Source organism: Choloepus didactylus (assembly GCF_015220235.1).
Source record: "Choloepus didactylus isolate mChoDid1 chromosome 11 unlocalized genomic scaffold, mChoDid1.pri SUPER_11_unloc5, whole genome shotgun sequence".
Taxonomy (NCBI): Eukaryota; Metazoa; Chordata; class Mammalia; order Pilosa; family Megalonychidae; genus Choloepus; species Choloepus didactylus.
This window is the reverse complement of record NW_023637582.1, coordinates 203929-225325: the sequence shown is the minus strand read 5'-3', so window position 1 is coordinate 225325 and position 21397 is coordinate 203929. Positions and strand designations below refer to the sequence as shown.

The 21397-nt window shown below is 36.2% G+C and overlaps 2 protein-coding genes across 2 annotated transcripts in view; one reads left to right on the top strand and one right to left on the bottom strand.

Moving 5' to 3' along the window:
• The first annotated feature begins 986 nt into the window (after window positions 1–986).
• LOC119524731 (olfactory receptor 2AE1-like) overlaps window positions 987–21397 on the top strand; it is a 38032-nt gene continuing 17621 nt past the window's right edge. Inside the window, exon 1 of the mRNA XM_037823405.1 lies at window positions 987–1015. The gene's annotated coding sequence lies outside the window, so the exon portion shown is untranslated. The remainder of the gene's footprint in view (window positions 1016–21397) is intronic.
• On the bottom strand, window positions 2036–2992 carry LOC119524725 (olfactory receptor 2AJ1-like). The gene has a single exon (XM_037823399.1). The coding sequence runs from the start codon at window positions 2990–2992 to the stop codon at window positions 2036–2038; it is 957 nt and encodes a 318-aa protein (XP_037679327.1).

Here is a 21397-nt window from a genome sequence, read left to right as displayed (position 1 = left end):
TGTGCTACATTTGTCTTTCAATAATAGTATGGCTGGGTGTAGGTTTCTATGTTTAAATACAATTCTTTCTCAGCATTTTAATGCTACTATGCCACTTTACTGTAACATGAAGTGTTGGTGAAATGTTGCTAGCCATTTTAGTAATTTTATTCAGTCCAGAAATATTTAAGAGGTTCTCATTATTTTAGGCTTTCAAAACTTCAGTGATGTACCCAAGTATGTTTATTTTCCTCATTCATTCTGCTCCAAAATTAATTTGTTCATATGACATAGAGGTTAGATATTTGGTTTGGCAATTCTCCAGCATTATATTTAAAAAAAAAAAACTTATTTTTTCTTTGTTATTCTTTCTGAAATGCCCTATTTTTCCATATTGCCTCCCTCTTGGATTGTTTTTTCCATGTTGTCTGCCTTTTCCTTCAAACTGCCTGTATTTATGTTTGCTGTTGGACATAGTCTCCTCTGGAAGATTTTTTTGATGTCGTCTTTCAAATGTTTCTATTTAATATTTTTAAAATCTTAATTTCCTTTTGAGAAACTATTGTTGTCTATCTCATTTTGATTGTTTCTGATAAACTTAATATTTTTATATCTCTGATAATATTAAATGGGGGATTATTTTATATCGAAATATTTTTTATTTGCTGAATGGGTTTTCCCCCATGATGTTTTTCTGTTTGATCATCTGAGTCTATTTCATGTTACACAGGATGTCAATGTCTGGTGGTCCTTGCTGTCTCTTCACGGTTAAGAACAAGGATATGAAAAGTGCCCTGGAGTTCAGGGGATGTGGACATGTGACTAGTGTGATTCACTCAGAGTCCTTACACATAGCAGCAGCCATTAGGCTGTGGATCCTAAAGGTCGGAGTGCAGAGGTCATCTTCTCTGGGCATATGCATTTCTTTTTAGCAAGCTGCTCCCTGAATCTCCACAGACAGAGCTGAAGTTCTGGCTCAAGGAATTCTGTGCTCCATGGAGAGGGATGTGATAAAGAAGACTTTAGCTTCCTCCAGGTATGTCAATAATCCATCAGTTTTCAGCCCACTGCAGTCCTGCCTTACATCAGAGAAAATATTTTGGATTCCTGAATTTTGGGGGACTGTACAGAAAATTGTCCCTTCCCTCAAAGGTTGACTTCTCCACAAAATTTGGGATTGTTTGACCAGTGGCCACTTCTCAATCTCGTTCTTCCATCAGCTGATGGTTTCACTTTCTATACTCTCGGTCATTGTGTATTAGTCAAGAGCTTTACGACATCACTATTACTTTAATCACTGGGGAGAGGGGTGTATGAATGCAGGTAGTTCATCAACCATTTTGAATCTATTTTTCATTTGTTAAGAACAAATTTTAGAAAACTACTAATAGCAAATTTTAGTGGATTTTAATGGAATCCATGCAATAGTAAATATGATATTGTGAATAAATATTGGTTATTATGGAAAATACTCACATAATTGATAAATGAAAAAGATTATAAAAATTATGTTCCTATGGGGATTTTTGTCTCTTTTATTCTGTCCAACATTAACTCTGCATACATTCACTTATTATATGCACACACACACTCAAACATAAATATATAGATAAAATGTGCAGATTTATATTTATATTTATGGCTATACTTATGACTACAAAAACATAAAATTAGTTAGATATATGTATGCCAAAATTTAAAAGTGATAATTCTAAGTGGGTTGTAGAGTATTGAATTATGGTTATGTGTCTAAAATGTATATCTATCCAATTGGTTTGTAAACTAGATAAACTTAAAATGTCATGAAATAACTGAATTTCAAAATAGAGACAAAATCCTTGAGAATTAGTGTCATGACTATGCCATTTGTTAGCTAAGTGTTCTTGTGACTCAAACATTTGCTGGTTATTGAAAACAACAGTATCCTGTATCTGTCATTTTACTCCCTAATTATGGAGCCAATTATTTGCAGGGTTTTAGATAGAAGTTTAACTAAGTATTCTATTATTTTATCAAACCTATCTGTGAAAAACGGGTAAAATGTACTGCCACAATTCTAAAGTCTTCTGGCTGCAATTTGAGAACAGACTCCAATCCTCAGCATGTTTCTCAGAGCCCCCAACACTTCCTTATTCTGCAGGCTGTAGATGATGGGGTTCAACATGGGGATGAGGGTGTTGTAGAAAAGGGAGACAGCCTGGCTTTGCTGTGCTGAATACTGGGTTTGAGGTATCATAACCAGAAAGACACCTGAACCAAAATAGAGGCTTACAATTGTGAGGTGGGAGGAGCAGGTGGCCAGGGCTTTGCTCTGTCCCTCTGGGAATCTCATAAGAAAGACACTTAAGGAAATGATGCCATAGGAGGTGAAAATGAGTCCAAAGGGGATGAGGAGGAACACAATTCCCATGACAAACAAAATCATTTCATACGTAGAGGTATCCTCACAGGAGAGCTTCAGGATAGCTGAGACTTTGCAGAAAAAGTGCCAAATCTCCTTGGAGTCACAGAGTGGAAAGTGTGTGATATAGACAGTATGGAACAAGGAATTTAGGAACCCCACCACCCAGGAGAGAGTAGTCATCTGTAGACAGACTCTGGGATTCATGATGACCGGGTACCTCAGTGGGTTGCAGATGGCAACATAGCAATTGTAGGACATCAGGGTCAAGAGGAGACATTCAGAACCTGTCATGGTGACATACAGCAGCATCTGTATTCCACAGCCAATCTGTGAGATGGTTCTTCTCTGCACCCAGAAGTTGGTGACCATCTTGGGGATGGTAGTGGAGATGAGAATTAAGTCCATAGCAGAAAGATGACTGAGGAGCAAGTACATGGGAGTGTGGAGTCGGGAATCCACCCCAATTAGGAGGATCAGGATGGAGTTTCCAGAGACAGTGATGATATAGCTCAAGAAAATGATGTAGGTAAGGAAGCTGATATATCTGAAACTGGGAGATAGTCCAAGGAAAATGAAATCTGTGTCTGCTGTTTCATTTCCTCTGCTCATTATGTTGTTAGTGCTGAGATAGTCTGGGGAAACCAATTAGAGTGTGAGGGATGGACATTTCTTAGTGGATATTCTCCATAGATCAGTTTATCAAACCTACTGCATGACTGTGTCAAGTTCAAGTATTAAAAATTAGCTTACATCTTCCATTACAAAGATCAAGGACTTGAATCAGACTAGACCAAGTTTCACCAAATCTAACTGTGTGTTCTTGAGTAAATTATTTAATTTCTTTAATTCTCAGTTACTTTGTCTTTAAAATGATGGTAATAATAAGGTTCACATATTGAGACAGTGCAGTGACTACATCATAGTAAGTCAAAATAAACATTATATTCTTTCCCCTTCTCCTACAGCTCTTTGCCTACCTCATAATAAATGCAACCTATGGTTCTTCTCTTCCAATTAATTTGGTGATTTCTCTAAATTTAGGATCAACTTTCTATTCAATTTTGCATTCCCCAAGAATTCATCTGTAATGTTGCCTTACACATCACAAATGCTCAATAAATTTTGCTGAAAATAATCACTTCTCAGACATATCACTGCTTAGAGAAATATAATGAATTGCCATTCTCAGAAAAATTTAAATCATTTTCATTTTTCTATGATATAAAATCATCCATTGGTTAATTATTTAATTGATTAAACTTAAAATTAAATATTTGTTCTGACCACATTTGAACAATTTATGCCTTGAAAATCAACATTGCTTATGAACATTTATAACTGACAAAAACTATAATTGTGACTATTTCCTACATGCAATGATTCTGCTTCTGGGATGAACTAAATCACTTCATCATTTATTTCACTGTTAATTTGAAATGAGACAAATATGAGTGAACCATGCATTGGACATCAATTTTTGAAGGAAAATACTGTTATTTATCCAGGAGCCTATTAATGTATGATAGAATGATATTTTTCCTGCCCAGTTCCTTCTTCTTTGAAATGTTTTTCTTTTGCCTTTTCCCCAGAATATTATAGCTCTTCACAAAGGGGTTCATTGGATATATTCTATGCATTACTAATTTCCTTATGTAGAAGTTGTTATGTTGTAATATTTCTTCTCTCAACTGAATAACAGCTGATTTAACTGTGATTTGTATTTTCAATATTTTGGAGGTTAAATACTAGTTTATGGGAAAGGACATGAATGTAGAAACAAACATGCAGACACACAAGGGCCAAAAGAATAATGGATCAATATTAAGGGAATTCAGTCCCTTGACTTTAATTAATATGATTTTGTAGTATAACTACTTTTCCTCCTCTTCCAAAGTCTTTAGATAATATTGATTAGTTTCTCTCATAGGATTCTTGATAAATGCACATTTTCCCCTTTGGTTTTCTTGACTCATTCCCCACATTCCTCTTTACTAGTAACCAAAGACTTTCTCCTTGACTCATACAGCTGTTGTCTTACAATTACTGTAATTTTTTTAATGTACTCATTTTAAATTACTATTTCAGTGGTATGAAGGAAACCAATAATCTCTATGATCCAGAGATTTTTTACATCATTTACCTTAGCAAAGTGGAGATGGAAATGAGCAACTGGTTCTTGTTTGGAAAGATACTTCATTCTTTTTATATTACATAATAAAGTCCAAGTCACTATCCTGAGCTTCTCTTCAATAGTCATGCTTTGGAATAAAAAATAAAAAAGAAAGGAATCCCAGTTGTTAGACTAAAATCATTGTTTGGGTGTCCCTTATATGGGAAAGTGTTAAAATTTCTCAGAACTTGGTATCTGTCTTGAAATATCTGAAAATTCTTATGAGAAATGGAGTCAAATGAGATAAAACTAAGTCCACAGAGTGCTAATTATAGAAAGTTTTTACCCTCAAAATAATATTTGTAAAAGAATATTTCAAAGTGTAAGAGAATGTAATTATGTTGACTCCCTTTCTAACAGAAATGTCTGGTTACAAGCAAAAACAGACAAAGTGAATATTACAGGTGGTGACATAAGCATTTGCTGAGTAGTGGAACTAGATGAATATTGAGGAGACATAGGAAAAAAATGATTTGTTTCACATTTAGTAGGGGATTCTGTTGAATTTACATGCTCAGATAATATAAACCAGTGTCTCATTTACACTAATTGCCAAACATCTATTCATAGAAATGTGTAACTTGCCAGTGGTCAAATCTTTAAACATGCTCATCTTAATCCCTCCATTGAATCACTTCAACTTCACATGGTTCATAAAAGGTGTACTATTGTGGAATATGATTTTAAAAACAGATAGACTTTCTTAGAATAATGCTCATCCTTGTCAGACAAACCAACCATAAAATGGTGACCTGATCCCAGACCTCCAGAATTTTTTGAAAGTATTATAGTTTCAGCCATTCAATGTACCATTGGGAGTAGACAAGAAACAAGAACATCTTTGATCATGTAGTGTGGCAGGAGGTGGAAAGTTATAATGACTCCCACAGCAGCCTGTAGTTTAGTTCTATGTACCAGCCCTTTTCACCTCCTCAAGGATGTTGCTTCTGGATTCTCCCTCTATGGCATTCTGGATTCTCCCTCTATGGCAATTCCGTCTTCTTTCTGTTTAATGATTCCCCAAAATCTCTTATGTCACATGTCTTAAAATAAAATATTTTCCTTGACTGCTGGCCCTCTGTAGATATTTCCTGTTTCTCTGAATAACTTCTTAGAAAGACTTCTCAAAAGAATTATTTGCAACTGGTGTTTCCATCTCTTCGTTTCCTATTTGTTCTTCCTCCCAGTAAAATCAGACTCCTGGCCCTTACACAGCAGTGACCTCTATAATGACAAACACTCGAATTGACTCCATCCTGCAGCAAAATTTGCAACTGTTGTCTGAGCCCTAATTCTTATTTTTAAATGCAATTTTATTGAGATTACTCACACTCCATATAATGCATCCAAAGTATACAATCGATAGCTCACAGTATTGTTATATAATTGTGCATTCACCACCACAATAAAGTTTCAATCCTTTTAATTATTCCAAAATATAGAAAAATATATATAAATAAAAAATTAAATGAAAAAATACCCAAACCATCCCATACCCCTTATCCCCACTGCTATTATTATATTTCTGTCATTACTTTATTATTTATCTTCCCATACACTGGTTAAAGGGAGAGTCTGTCACCAGGTTTTTATTATCACATGGTCACACAATTAAAGCTATATAGTTATACAATTATGATAAAGAATCAAGTCTTCTGGATTACTGTTCAATAGATTCAGGTATTTCCTTCTAGCTATTCAAATACACTAAAAACTAAAAAGGAATATCCATATAATGCATAAGAATAACCTCCAGATTGATCTTTCAACCCTATTTGAGATCTCTCAAGCACTGAAGCTATATTTTGTTTCATTTCTTTCCCCCTTTTGATCAAGAAGGCATTCTCAATCCCGTGATGACAGGACCAGGCTAATTGCAGGGAGTTCTGTCCCTCATTTCCAGGGAGACTTACACCCCTGGGAGTTCTCTTCCATGTAGGGGGGAAGCTAGTGAGTTTATTTGCAGAGTTGGCTGAGAGAAAGAGACCACATCTGAGAAACAAAAGAAATTCTCTGGGGGTGACTCTTAAGTTCTCCTTTACAGGGATAAGATTCATAAAGGGAAGCCCCAAGATCAAGGGTTTGACTTAGTAAATTGGGATTCTCTAATGCTTGTGGGAATATCAGGGTTCCCCAGGTGAGGAGGTTTAATATTTCCACTTTTTACCCAGACCCTTAAGGGGACTTTGGAAGTACTTTATTATTTTCTGCCCAATTCTGGGGTATATTGGGGTATCATACTAATGTGTACAGAATAACAAGATGTCAATTCCCATTCTGGGTTCCATGCAACCATGTTTAAATAGACTGACTATACAGGTTTTATTACAAAGCATGCTACAAAGAATATAACTTCTGTAAAACCCATAAATGAATATTTCTGTGCTTCATGTTGGCATTAAATTCTGGGTCCCTGTTCATATTTTTCCATTCTTTTCCTATCTGTTGTTTGTAGGATTTCAGATCTAATATCCTCTAGTTCACTAATCCTTTCTTCTGCTTCTTCAGATCTGCTTTTTTGTCTCCATTGTGTTTTTCATCTCTTCTACTATGCCTTTCATTCCCAGAAATTCCGTTTATTCAAGCTTTTGAGTTCTGTGTGGTAACTCAGTGTCTTTTTTATATTCTTCTTTTTTTGCCACATTTTACTTCAACTCATGGATTTGATTTAGAAGATTTGTTGGAACCTTTTTAAATTAGTTGTTTCAACTCCTGTATCTCATTTTGAGCATTAATTTTTTCCTTTGACGAAGCCATGTCTTCATGCTTACTGGTATGACTCGTGATTGTTTTTTCTGGTGTCTAGGCATCTGATTTCCCTGATCCGTTTATTCTGGAGGTTGTTTTCTCTGTTTTACCAAGGGTTTTCCTGTTTGCTGGCTTTGTTCTCTATCTGTTCTTTGACACTTATTCTAAACTTGTGACATAGCTTCTGTTTAACTGATCAGAATTATTCAGTGTTTGTTTTTCTGGTTCTTGTCCTGCCTGTATGGAAGCAATTTGTGAGGAGCCTCTCCCCAGATAGGATCAACCCAATCAGATTTTCCCAAGAAAGAGAGGCCCAGGATGCAGGAAGAGAGTGTAATCAGTATCAAGTTTCCCTGGGGATGAGACCCAGCAGATTGATAGGCTTTCCTGTGAAGACATTTTCTTCTGTGCTTTTCCTGTCCTGCCCAGCAGGTGGTGCTTGTCAGCTCACAGCTCCCACCAGCCTGAAGTGTTAGGGTGCCTTTAGTTCTCAGCAGACTTCCCCCAGCTGGGGACACATTTGAGATGGATACTGAGGTGGAAGGGGACTTAAACTGTTTCAATTTTTCAGCCCCTGGGGTCTGAAATCTATGAATGAGGGCTTCCACTTGTGCTGGGACCACCCCCCCCCTTCCTTTCTTCAGGAAGATTCTCTATTCAGGGTATTATCTCCTTCATCTATTTAATTTATTCATCAGATATTCCTTAACTCCACCCTTGCCTGGTGCAGTGTTGACAACTGAAAATGCCTGCTGTGTTCTTAATGCTAAGAAGAAAAAAACAAACAATGAACATTGACAACAACAAAAAGAACCAACCAAACAAACACACAGAAAAAAACCCAGACCACAAGTTCCCGAATCAGGAACCAACATTAGTTCCAAACACTCTGATTTTTTTTGTCTTAGAGATAGCAAAATTGCATCCCATGAGAATGGATTTGGAATTTTGATATCACCAAAGAAAATTTGATACTAAATTCTGGTGAATAAAGCAAGGTAAGGGATGCCCCTTTTGGCCAGAAAAAAAGTGCTCAAAATGTAACAACTCCAAAAGTCCCCCAAAGAGAATTCTTAGAGAGGATATTTTTAATGCATTTTTATTGCAAACTTTAACATATACACAGAACAGTGATAACTTTCAAAATACATGTTAACAGGTAGTTAAAAAGTAAATTTCAAGGAGTGTCATGGGTCACAGTTCCACATTGGGAGCTATTCCCATTATTGTAAAATATAACATACATACAGAAAGATGTTAACATTCAATGTACAGCTCAACAAGCAGTTATATAGGTAATTTCAAAAATTGTTATGGGTTACCATTCCACAGTTTCAATTCTTTCTTTATTATGCAATATAGGTGAAGACTTTCAAAGCACAATTCAGAGCAGCTATAGAGCAAATTTCAAAGGATGTTATAGGTTAGAGTTCCTCCATGTCATTTACCTCTTGCCAGCTAGTCCAACACCGCAGCATCTAAAATATACATACATATTTCTATATTTATATAAACTTTCAGTAATCATAGACCTCTGTTAAATCTTTTCTTGTTTGTTGTTACCCCTTCCTCTTATTTAATCTGAAAATAGTTTAGGATCAGAGTTTTCTTTCTGCTATAACTGTTTCACCAAGTGATCCATAAACCTTCTTTATTTTACTTCCTTCCTTATCTGGTCCTTTAAAACATAAAAGCTTGAATCAACATGCTCAGAGTCCACTTGTTGCCTGCTTTAACTTCCTGTTCTGGTTTGCTAAAGCTTCTGGTAATGCCAAAACAGAAGAAATAGATTGGCTTTTATGAAAGGGATTTATTAATTCATAAATGTACAGTTCTCAGGCCATAAAAGTCTCCAAACCAAGGCAATAACAAAGGATACCTTCACTGATGAAAGGCCAATGGCATTGAGAACACCTCTGTCAGCTGAGAAGGAATACGGCTGGTGTCTGCTTGTCCTTTGCTCCTGGGTTGCATAGCCTTAAGCTTCTATTTCAGTGGCTGTCCCTTTAAGCACCTGTGTGATTCTGCCTAGCCTCTCTGGGGCAAACTCTGGCATTCATCTATTAGCTTAGCATCTCCAAACCTCTTTCTGTAAGCATCTCCAAGTATCCTGAGCTCTTTCAGCTACTGTCCTCCTTGCTTCTCCTGTGGGAAAACTAAATTATATCTCCCAGCTTCTCCTGGCTCACTTATAGTTTTCAACTGATTGGATTACATCCCACTGATTAGATTCTCTCACTGCAGAAGATACTCCCTAATTGATTGCAGATTTAATCAGCCGCAGATACAATTGACTGATGATTTAATCAACTGGTATTCTGGTTCATTAACCAGCCACAAAATGTCCTTGCAGTAATGAATTAGGCCATATTTACTTGACCAGACACCTGGGCACCATCACCTGGGCAAGTTGACACATGAATCTAAGCAGCACACTTCCCAATATATGGGAGTGGTGATGAGCCTGTTTTCTGTTTAGGAGTAAATCTCACAGTGTTTCTTGAGGGGCATGAAAGAGAGTGAACCAGACCCCAGAACTGGTCCTCTGATAGCCCACATGGAGACAGAGTCCAATTCTTGGTTTTGGGATGCTGCCCCCATGTGTGGGCATCAGGACCCTCTTGCTCTCAGTCCAGCTTCCTGGAACAGGCACTGGGGGGTGAGCAGGAGGACCAGCTGTGTTTCCCTCTCTGAATCTTTCTCAGAAGTCATTTTATTCACAAATATTCCCAGGTCTTGGGCTCTTTCCTGTTTCCTGTACCTGAAGGCATGAGGACTGCCCTCATTTCAGTCCTTCTTGTTCTTTCTGGCTTTCTGGGCTCCTTTCCTAATCCTTTCCTCTTTGGCTCATGCAATATTTGATTGTCTAGATTTTATTGATCTTTATCTCCAAGATACCTGAATACTAACTCATCAACATTTTTGTGTAGATAAAGTAATATAATTCATAAAAAGTTGTTTTTAGTATGTAACCAGTACACATGGCATTGTAAATTACTACGTTTATTTTTTTCTGTTTAATTTTACATGATGGTATTCCTAAATTGAGACTAGAAAAGTAAATTGTATACGCTTCCCTGAGGGATGCTCTCTGTACTCTGGTGCACAATGTAGACTAGGGAAATCTTGATGCAGTGGACAAATATGTGAATTCAAATTGGTTAATAGAATTGCAAAAATAGTCCAGTGTTACAAACAAATAAACAAAAAGCTTTCCCTTTTATGAACATTTTGTCATTAATTCCCTGTTTGTAAACCCCTCTTCAGCAATTAGTAACTTGTTTTCTTGTTTCTGATTCTGGAAATTTGCTTATTGTAGTTATTTCATTTTAGTGAGATCATACCATATGTGTATTTTATGTCTTGCTTATTTCATTCAACATGAAATCTTCAAAATTCATCCAGATTGTTCTTGTATTAGAAATGCATTCCTTTTTAGGACTGAATAATAAACCATTGCATATATACACCACAATTTGTTGATCATTTCATCTGTTGATGGAAACTTTGGTTGCTTCCTTCTTTTGGTAATTTTTCATAATGTCACTGTCAACTTTGGTGTGCAAATGTCTCTTCAAAGCCCTACTTTCATTCCTTTGATGATAAACCTAGATGTGGGATTACCAAGTCATACAGGAATTCTATACTTTATTTTCTTAGGAAAAGCCATACTGCCAAACTTTTTCTACAACACCTGCACCATTTTCCATGTCCATGAACAATGAAAAACTGTTCCAATTTTCCCACATCCTGTCTAATTTTCATTGTTTTCCTTTTGTTTAGTAGCCATTCTAGTCAGTGTAAAATAGTATCTAATTCTGTTTGTGATTTTCAGTGCCATAGTGTCTAATGATGATGAGTGTCTTTTCAGCACATAAATATAATTCTTAGCTATTGGTATAACTTCTTTGTAGAAATGTGTATTTTAAATGTCATGCTACTACCATGCTGTTTTGATTACTGTAGCTTTGAAGTAAGTTTTAAAAGCAGGAAGTGTGAGTTCTCCAGCTTCATTCTTCTTTCTCATGTTAATCTTGGCATTGGGGTCCCCTTGCCCTTCCATATGAGTGTAATGTTTGTATTTTTAGTTTCCACAAAAAAGGCTTTTGGAATTTTGATTGAGATTGTGTTCCATCTGTAAATCATTTTGGGTAGAAGTGATATTGTTTTGGTTTCCTAGATGCTGAAACAAATACCAGAAAATGGGCTGCCTTAACAACCAGAATGTATTTGCTTACAGTCATAGAAGCTAGAATGCTAGCTTCCTCCCAGGGTTGGTATCTTCTGACTGGCTGGCAATCTGGGGCTCCTGGTTTTTCTGTATCTTGCCAATGCACATGGCAATGACTTCATCTTTCTGCCATGGATTCAGTTGATTTTTGTCTTCCAACTGTTCCCCATGGTGTCTCTTTCTGTCTGACTTTCCCTGTGCTTATAAAGGACTCCAGTAATCAGAAATCCTTCTGCCCTTCTCTCTTTCTCCACCTTCTCGGATGGCCACAACATGTATATTTGATGGTATATTTAATGGTGCCCCACAGTTTTCTTAGGCTCTGTTCATTTTCTTCATTATTTTTCTATCTGACTCTCAGCCTGAACCATAATAATTTTCTTATCTTTGAAGTCACTGATTATTTATTTTGCCAGCTCCAGTCTGTTATTGAATCCTTTTAGGGGATTTTTTATTTGAGTTGTTTTGGTCTTCAGTGCTGTTTGGTTGCTTTTAATAGCTTTTCTCTCTTTTATGATACACACTTTTGTTTATATATCATTTTCCTAATAGCCTTTGTTTCTTTCTCCATGTTTTTCTTTACCTTGTTAAGAATATTTAACTTGATTATTTTAGTCTTTTTCTCCTATGTCCAAAGTCTGTTCTTATTCATTTATTTGTGATGCCTTAATGTCTTCCTTTGCATGAGCCATCGTATAAAATTTCTTCATTTTTATTGTAATGTTTTATTGAACACCATATATTGTAATATTTTAATATGTTAACTCTGGTAGTTAGTCCCTGAGCCTTCTGTTCCTTAAATTTATGTCCTGCTAGTGATATGACAGTGATTTTCTTGAGGTACACAGTCTAACAAAAACCAACATACCAATACAAAGAACATCTTTTACAATCTTTGCAAATTTCAAAGTGTGGGCATGTTATTCTTTTTGGATCTCAGCCATCCTACCAAGAAGATCATCCAGCAGCAAAAATTCCAGGGGCCTCTGGGCTTTACTGTCTCATCCTGGGCATGCATTTATTTCCTTAGTGGTTCCCCGATTTACAGGGATCTGAATGCCCACCCTTCTCCCAGTGAAACTGTCTTTCCAGTGCTAGGAGCTCTGCTTTTCATTCCTGGGATCTCATCATAAAGACAGGTATCCTTTACATCTTACTCCTATTAGATTGATTCTTACACTGATTTAGCTGTCCACAAGCTACTTCTTGGTGTAGGTCAAGCTCTGGGACAGCAAGCTATATATGAGTGTCCTGGGTCAATCCTTCATTTTTAAACAACCTAGATTGTCACAGAACTACATGCAAACCAGTAGCACACAGGACTTACTCTGTCTCCTCCAGAATGTTCTAGGGATCCATATTGGAAGTGCATGTAGCTCCACGTGGAGCCAGGGAGGATGTGTTTGAAGGGCAACAAGCATGTCACGGGCTGTTCATACTATTCTAAAGTTGTGTTTCCTTGATTCCAATTGGGAATAGGCTGCTTGTTTTATTTTTGGTGCTCACATTATTGGAATCTCCTCAATTGAGAACATCTCACCATAAATTTTTCTTTGTCATATATCTTGATACTTTCCATAACTGTTCCCCAATGGAGTCTTGGGACATTTCTTTGCCATTCGGAGGAATTTGTACAAAAACATGCCATATTATTTACTAAGTAAATGCAGAAATTGGGAACTGGTAGAATCATTGGAATAGGCATCACTGGGTTCCAGGTGTTGCTAAAAGAAATTTTGGCTTATTTCCTCTTGTTCACACAATACCCCAAGATGCACAGCAGGTTTCCTGGAAGAAGTGCAAATGTGATACCAAAAGCTGGTACATGTTATAATATGGATGAACCTTGGAGACATTATGTCCTGTGAAATAAGCTAGACACAAAAGGACAAATAGGGTATATCTCTTACATGAAATTCTTAGAATAAGCAAATTCATAGATTCAGAAAGCAGAACAGTGGGCTGACTATTAGGGGTGAAGGAAGTGGGGAACAGAGAGGTATTGCTAAATGAGTATGAGTTTGGGTTTGGGATGGTTGAATAGTCTGGAAATAGATACTGATGAAAGTTGCACAGTACTGTCAATGTACACAATGCCAAAGAGTTTTCCACTTACAAGGATTAAAGTGATTTTTATGTTATGTATATTTTACCACAATGAAAAATAATTAATTTGCAAAAAGACATCACAACTGTCATATCTGCTCAGAACTATATTCAGAATCATTTGTTTAGATGCCTAAAGTGGTATCAGCTTTTCAATCCTCTTTGTTGTCAAAAGACTTTGTATTAAACTTTTGTCTGTATATTAGAGATTGTTTGTAATTTTCATGTGAATTGGCTATGTATCAACATATCACCACTCTTTAGCACAGAACTGGGCAATATCCAGGATAAAATCAATATTTGTTTAGTAAATGTGTGATCAATTTTTAGAACCTCCTCTTTCCCTGGGTGTGGTGCAACCCCCATCACTTACTAGGCTGGGATGGAAGAGAGTCACTTTCTACAAGAATATTTCACACCTGAGAATCCAGTGACTTAAAAATCCCTCTAGTTTTCTCTCATACACACTGAGGCATCAGCGGTATTGTTGAGTAACTGTTGAGAAGAAATATTCTGGGATATTTCTGAAGGTCTATGTATATACACGTGTGTGTTTCTGTTGGCAGATGTCTTGCCTTCTATTTCATCAATTTTGTGACCTGAATTAATTTGGAAGACAAAATTAAAGTCCACTGTAACATCTTAATATACATGCACACACAGACACACACATGTCCACAAAGCACACAATACAATAAAGGATACTATCCTAGTTAGTATTGCATACATTTAATTTTCATTCAGCAATATTATATGAAAAAAATACATGTCAGTGTCACATATCTAAGTACTTTGTTGAATATATGCATAAAATTCCACAAGATAGAGGTAGTTTAATATATTTGACATTGATGGAAATTGAGATTCTGTGCAGTTGTTTATATTACTGTGTTGTAATTAGTGTGAGGCAGATAATGATTCTCATATATTTCATAAGAACTTAATATTCTGTGAATATCATATATTACTTTAGCCTATTAGAGTGTCATTTTCACTGTGAAGCTTGCAATTTTATACCAAGTTTTTTTTCTATTTTTGACCAATATAAGATTGAAAATATAAAACTAAAACTACAGGTTATCATTATTTCAATTGTGCTTCTATATAAACTAAAGAATCAGAGTATTTTTCAATGTTGATTATCTACTGTCATTTAATCTTTTCTCAATACCCTTATATGACCTTTGATGATTTTCCTATTATATGATTTGTCTTCCCAGTTCTGTACTTTAAGTAATCATTGCCTAATGTTGATATTAAAGGTACAGCCAAACCAAAAAGATCAAACTTTATCCATTCGTACCTTTCAAAACAATGTGTAATGTGTTAGGATAATTTGGATGATAATTATCTCTAAAATACTGAACTGTCATTAGAATTTGCTCCAAATCATGGGATGTAAAATATCTCTCCAGTTATTCATGGATTTTAGGCTATTTAGTAAAATTTTGTGGTGATATATATATATATGCACACATATGTACATATATAGCATTTCCAACTAATTTATTATTGTATTCCTTGATGTATTATACTTGGATAATGAGTGGGTGCCCCACTTAACATTTCCAAATGTTTAATTGCTCAAAATCAATATTGAGGTTTGTTCATTTATCCAAATGCTGAATTAACTTATTTATTAAATGTCTTCTCTTATTTTATAGAGTATTCAATCAGCTAAAAGTATCACTGTATTTATCTCCCTATCTCAATAATCATATATTCCATTAATATGTCTATACTTTGGTAATTTACATGAGAACAATACTGCATGTGCTTGCAACATGATAAATGGCATTGTAGTTGTCCCTTGGTTTTATTTGGAATGCTGTAGTTACCCATTTTGTATTATTATCCTGTGTTTATTGACCACATGCTAGAAAATTGCTTTCTTAAAAAAATTATATTATGTATGCATAATGATTCTCATTTTCCTAGTGAGGAAGTTGAAAAGAACTTCTCCAGTGCCAAATGACAGCTATGTGGCTGATTGAGATGCTGGCACAGACCTTCCCATGCCACAGTCCATGAACATTTATGGCCAAGCCATGTGGGCTGCAGGAGTGTCCTTTCCCTGGAGGGTAATCCTGGCATCTGGTCATTCATGTCAGATATCCTGTTCATGTTCACCAATCATATTATTTCTTGTGATGTTTATTTGGTCCTGGTTCAAAGAGCTTCTTTATAGACTTTGTGCCAATTCAATACAATTTTAAGCACCCAGGCAATGCACTTGCTGGTCAGAAGCTGATCAACTCTGCCATGATTCAGTGGAGAATATTTCATGTGGGTACATTCATCCCGAATATGCCCATTAATCATTATCCAGGAATCCCTATCAGTGTAATTGGGCACTGATTGTATTGGAGCAAATTCCACTGAAAACCCTGGGCAGGATGATTTAGTTTCATTTGTATTTCAACCAGCTCAAACAGTAGGCACTACAGGGAAGTGTTCATAAGAACAGTTAAAGGGAACATGCCTAAATGTGATCTAATTCTCATCACTAAAAATTAACAAACCATAAGATGTTAGTTCTACATTGTCTGTGGCTTTTCATTGCTCTCAGTTATTGATTTATCCAACATCATCTTAAAACCACCAAAGTAAAACATATTTCAGAACATGCAAAACCAAATGCTGAGGTAATGGTAAGTTCTGTTGACTAGAATGGTGTGGAATTAGGAACTCTAGTTTTTGTTATTGCACTTTTTAGGAGAGAACACCATCTGGGAAATGTGTCAACAGCTTCTGATGGAGTTTTAATTGGCTGGGTTTTTTTTTAACATAATCGGAATACAAGGACTGTGCTGAGAAAAAAAAACTGCTTCAGTATTAGACAGAATTACCTTATCTCCCCAAAGTAAGGTGAGAACTGTGAGAAATGACAATCGATTTTGAAGAATGCTTGTGAGAGTTGTGCTAACTATAAAGACTCATTTTTCTTATTAATTATGTAATATACACAAAATCCCAAATCATAGCAAATAATAACAAATAGCTTTAAGTGTTCTGAGACAAATATAATTAGAGGCTGGGTGTTTGCTTTCAAAAGGGGTTTTTCAAACTATCAGTATGATCAGATGAAGGAAAAAGAAACTCATGGACATAAAGTGGATGTTGTTATCTTGTCACTCAGGAAATCTGAAATTCAAAAATACAAAGATATTCCATCCTGATCACAGACTCTTATATCACCATTGTTTTCCCACCATGTTTCTCTCACTATAGAAATTATACCAATTAAACTTCAATCAAGAGAATTCCAATTTCTTGATTATTTGAATTATGTATGATCTATTTTCATATCAGCCTTCACTTTCTTAATCAAGCCAAAATTCTCTTTTCATTATTTCTGACATTATTTTATTTTATAAATAATTTTAATACACAGAATGCATATGTTTCTCATCTTTCTCACCTTAGATCAAAATAAACATGAGGAGAGAAAACAAGAACTCTGTAGTGGGTCTCACCCTCCTACACATTTCCCAGGAATGTGACACATTGGTTTGCTCATATGCACCATTCACCTTGGATATGTTGTTGCCACTAGGGAAACACTGTCCTTGTCTCCCCCTCTCTCTGGGTTCCTTGTACCACAGCCCCATGTACTTCCTGCTCAGCCAGCACTACCCCCTTGGACATCTCTCTCATTTCCATGGCTAACCCCAAGAAGTGAACCAACTTATTCTTGGGACATCAGACATTTCCTGCTCTGGCTGCAGGGCTCAAATACATTTCCATTCTTCCTTTGTAGGCAAGTAATGTACTCTGCTCTCTCTGATGGCCTAAGACTCATATGTGGCTATTTGTAGCCCCTTGGGTTACATGGTCATTATGAATCCTGAAGTTTGCCTGCAGATGGTCACTGTGTCCTAGGTTTGGAGAGGCAATGAATCCCTGACTCCAACCAACATATACCATCCACTTTCCCAGATGTATCTCATGAGAAGTCCACTGTTTCTTCTGTGAGCTCCAAGCAGAAGCTTTCACATGAGGACATTCAGCTTACAAGAGAGTAGAGCTAGTGCTGGGAATTTTATTTATCCTCATCCCCTTTGGCCTCATTCTTACTTCCTACATTCTCATCTTTCATATTGTTCTCCATGTACATTCTTCCAAGGGGTGGAATAAAGCTCTGGCCAACTATTCTTTTTATATGATGGTGTTTCTCTACTTTGGTCCAACCAGTTTCCTCTACAATATTCCTAGAACCTTGCACAATTCAGAGATAGATGAAAGTCTCTGTATTCTAAGCCATCCTCAAACCCGTATTGAACTTCATCATATACAGCCTAAGGAATAAGGAGTTAAGAAAGGCTCTGAGGGATATTCTGGGTAAGGTGTAATCATTAATTAACATAATAACACTTGGAGATATGAAAATGTCATGATTCAGATTACAATTACCAGTTTCCCCATTCATGAAACTTTTCAATAATGAACACATGCCTTAATTTATCAATTTTAGAAGAAATAATACAGTACATTATGAAACAGTACAGATTAAAATAGCTTAAATCATTGTAAATATTTAACTGGGTGAATATGAATTTGACCCATCTAGTAATTTTATTGATTTTTATTTAGTCAAGATAACTGTTTCTCCAAAACTTAAAAAATCAAATGATAAACTGTGATAGAAAAATAACTTGCCCAATTTGTCTAGTATCAGTTAGATATTGAATCAGCCAAAAAGAGTAAGCCCATGATCAATTTCTGCAGTTACTTGTGATAGAATATTTTTAAGTGAGAATGCTCATATGCTCATAAATATCAGTGCTCAGATTCTCAGGCTGTGCATAAGCTGCACTTAAAAATAATCCACTATTAACAGAGGGAGGATGGGCAACAGATAATAAGTTCATTAGAGCTTTCATAATTGGATTATTCAAAAGTGTTCATTTTGGGCAAGTCAGTCTTGAACATTCATTCTGTATATACTTCCCTGTTTGATAAAAATACCATAATTTTCCAAAAGAAATCTGAGGTTGAACTTCATGCTCCAGATATGAATGGAAATGGCAGCTGTGAATTTAGACTTCTGAGATGAATTCAGGGGATCATTTTCCATTTTATTAAATGCAATATTTCTATGGTAAACAAGCACATTGTTCATTTCATCTATTGTATCTTTGTGTTCATATAAAAGATCTCATATCTCATAATTGTTTAAACTGGGACTCCTGTATTAAACTTCTTTGTAGGACAAACACCAAAATGATTCCTTCTGCCAACCTCCCACCTAGAGATTATCTTCATAGCAATGGCCTCCATTAGTGCTATTGAATTAAAGAGATAGTAATTATTTGCAATTCAATTTAATTTCTAAATATAAGGACATGGTCACATAAAATTGAGATTGAGAAGTTTTCTATTAATTATTCTTTCTTTTCATTCTGTCCCTCTGGCAAAGGAAACATTCCATGTCAGTGCCTTTCATCATAAAGAAAGTTTGTTATCAACATGCCACTTCCATAATTAATTTAGGCATAATTTGGGTTTCAAATTCCAAGTTACTTGAAAATGTATTTGCAGTCATGACTGCCTCTCAAGGGGTCCTTGAGTCAGTGTACACCAGAAGTCCACTTTTTGTCTTCCCCAGTAACTCATGTTAACTTGTCATTGTACCAGGTCCAAGTTGTTTCCCTTGGACAGTTGGTCATAAATGTCAGTCTATGAAGCTATGTTGGAGGCTGAGTGACACATATGGTGGCTGTGACAATGGAGTCACAGTCATCCAATTCCTCAGGTCTAATTCCAGATGGACCACAACCATATTACCATATACTACTACTGGGCCTGCTGGAAAATATGACTTGTGCACATGAGATTCCAGCTAAAGAGAAGCAGCACCTACACATGATCATCTGATTTCCAATGGTCAGCTGCATTGAGTCTACTAAGATCTAATATCCCTGATTTTCTAAGAGCACAGTTCTCAGCCACAGATGGCACTGCCTTGTTTAGAAATCTGTGTGTTTGCATTGTCATTATGCCTGTGGCTCTATCCATCATCATCATCATCATCATGGACTCATGGAGACTTTTGGAACCACTGGATTTTCTGGATTCTTTGTCTCAAAGTTTGGGCAGTTTGCCCTGCAGCCTGGGGCAGTGACACAGTTCCATTTTCTCCATGTCTCTTTAGATACTGATGGATTTTCAGGTCATCTTTAAGCAAATAATTCCAGGTGTGTCACATGCTGCATCATTAATCCAAAGCAGGCCTCTTACTCATGAGTAGGCAGTCCAAGGGGCATGACTTTTTATCTTAATAGGGTATTTCTGTCATGCTCTGGATTTTTGAAACGCTAAAATGTTCATCATAATGGCAGGTCCTTTAACATTTGTAGAGTTTACTTCCCACATTTTTGCAAAGGTCTCCAAGTGCAAAAAACAGTAGTGGTTGCTGTGTGTGCATAAAATGTCTTTAAATTTGAACTAGAAGGAGGTTCTTCCACCAACCAAGGGACTGTGAATGTGGAGCATGGCATTCATGAAGACTATCGGTGACAATGAGGAGAAGTTGGGAAATTCCAAAAATAGAGAAGATTTGGATGAAGTGGGTGTATCAACTCAATGGTGTACTAGAAAAATATCAGCTAGGGGTCTAGCATTAAATTACATAGTAGTACATGGTAATATGGTAATATGATTGTGGTCCATCTGGAATTAGACCTGAGGAATTGGATGACTGTGACTCCATTGTCACTCCTCTACTTGTGTCTCCTTATTTCTACATCCTTCCTCATTGTAGATGGACATCAATACTATAATCATCTTTCTTACAGATAAAGGGGCTGAAATTCAAAGATGAAAATATAATCTCTAGCTTGCTATTACTCTATATTAAAAGATAAATTGTAAAACTTATGAAAAGTAATGCAAACAAAGAGAAAGCAAATGAATTTTCTCTAACATCAAAGAGAATGTGAGGTTTTGAGGACACTGTTTCTTTTCTTATATTTCAAATCTTGGCCCTGCCATATATAACATATGTGTATTATAATCAAACCATCAAATATCAAGGGTAAAGACAGAATCCTGAAAATTGTGAGAAAAGCAAAAAAGCAATGCAACAAATACAAGAAGCCAACAAGAATAAATGCCAATTTTTTCATCAGAAACCTTTGGACCAAGGAGGCAGTGGTATGACACATATAAAGAGCTAAAAGGGGGAAAACAGTCAACAAAGAATTTCCTATCTAGCAAAACTGACTTTCAAAAAAAGAGAGAACAGGAAGCTAAGTAGGTGGGTACCATAAGGTCCTGCAACCTCATAACAGACATTTACTTGGAGGATCTTAGAGTAGGGACATGAATGGACATTTGCATACTGGTGTTTATGGAGAGTATGCATGATTTGCAAAGGGTGGAGGTGGCCTAAGAGTGAATTGACTGAGGAATAGAATGGTGAACTGCTTTGTGTGCATACAATGGATTATTGAGCAACTGTGAGAAGGAGTGAAGCTGTGAGACACACAGCGAGGTGAACTGAACCTGTAGACAGCATTTTGAGTGAACTATGCCAGAAACAGAGGCAAACACTATAATGCCTCACCAATGTGGACTAGCTACATTGTATAAACTCAGAATTGAATCTTAGAACACAGCTTATCAGGGGAACACTTATTGTAACTGTCCCTAGATTGTAAGCTCTCATAGCAGTCACATCTATTCCTGAACTGTAGTGGCTATCTCCAGATTTTGAGATGCTGATCCTTTTATGTATAACCTGATTGATCCCTGGAAC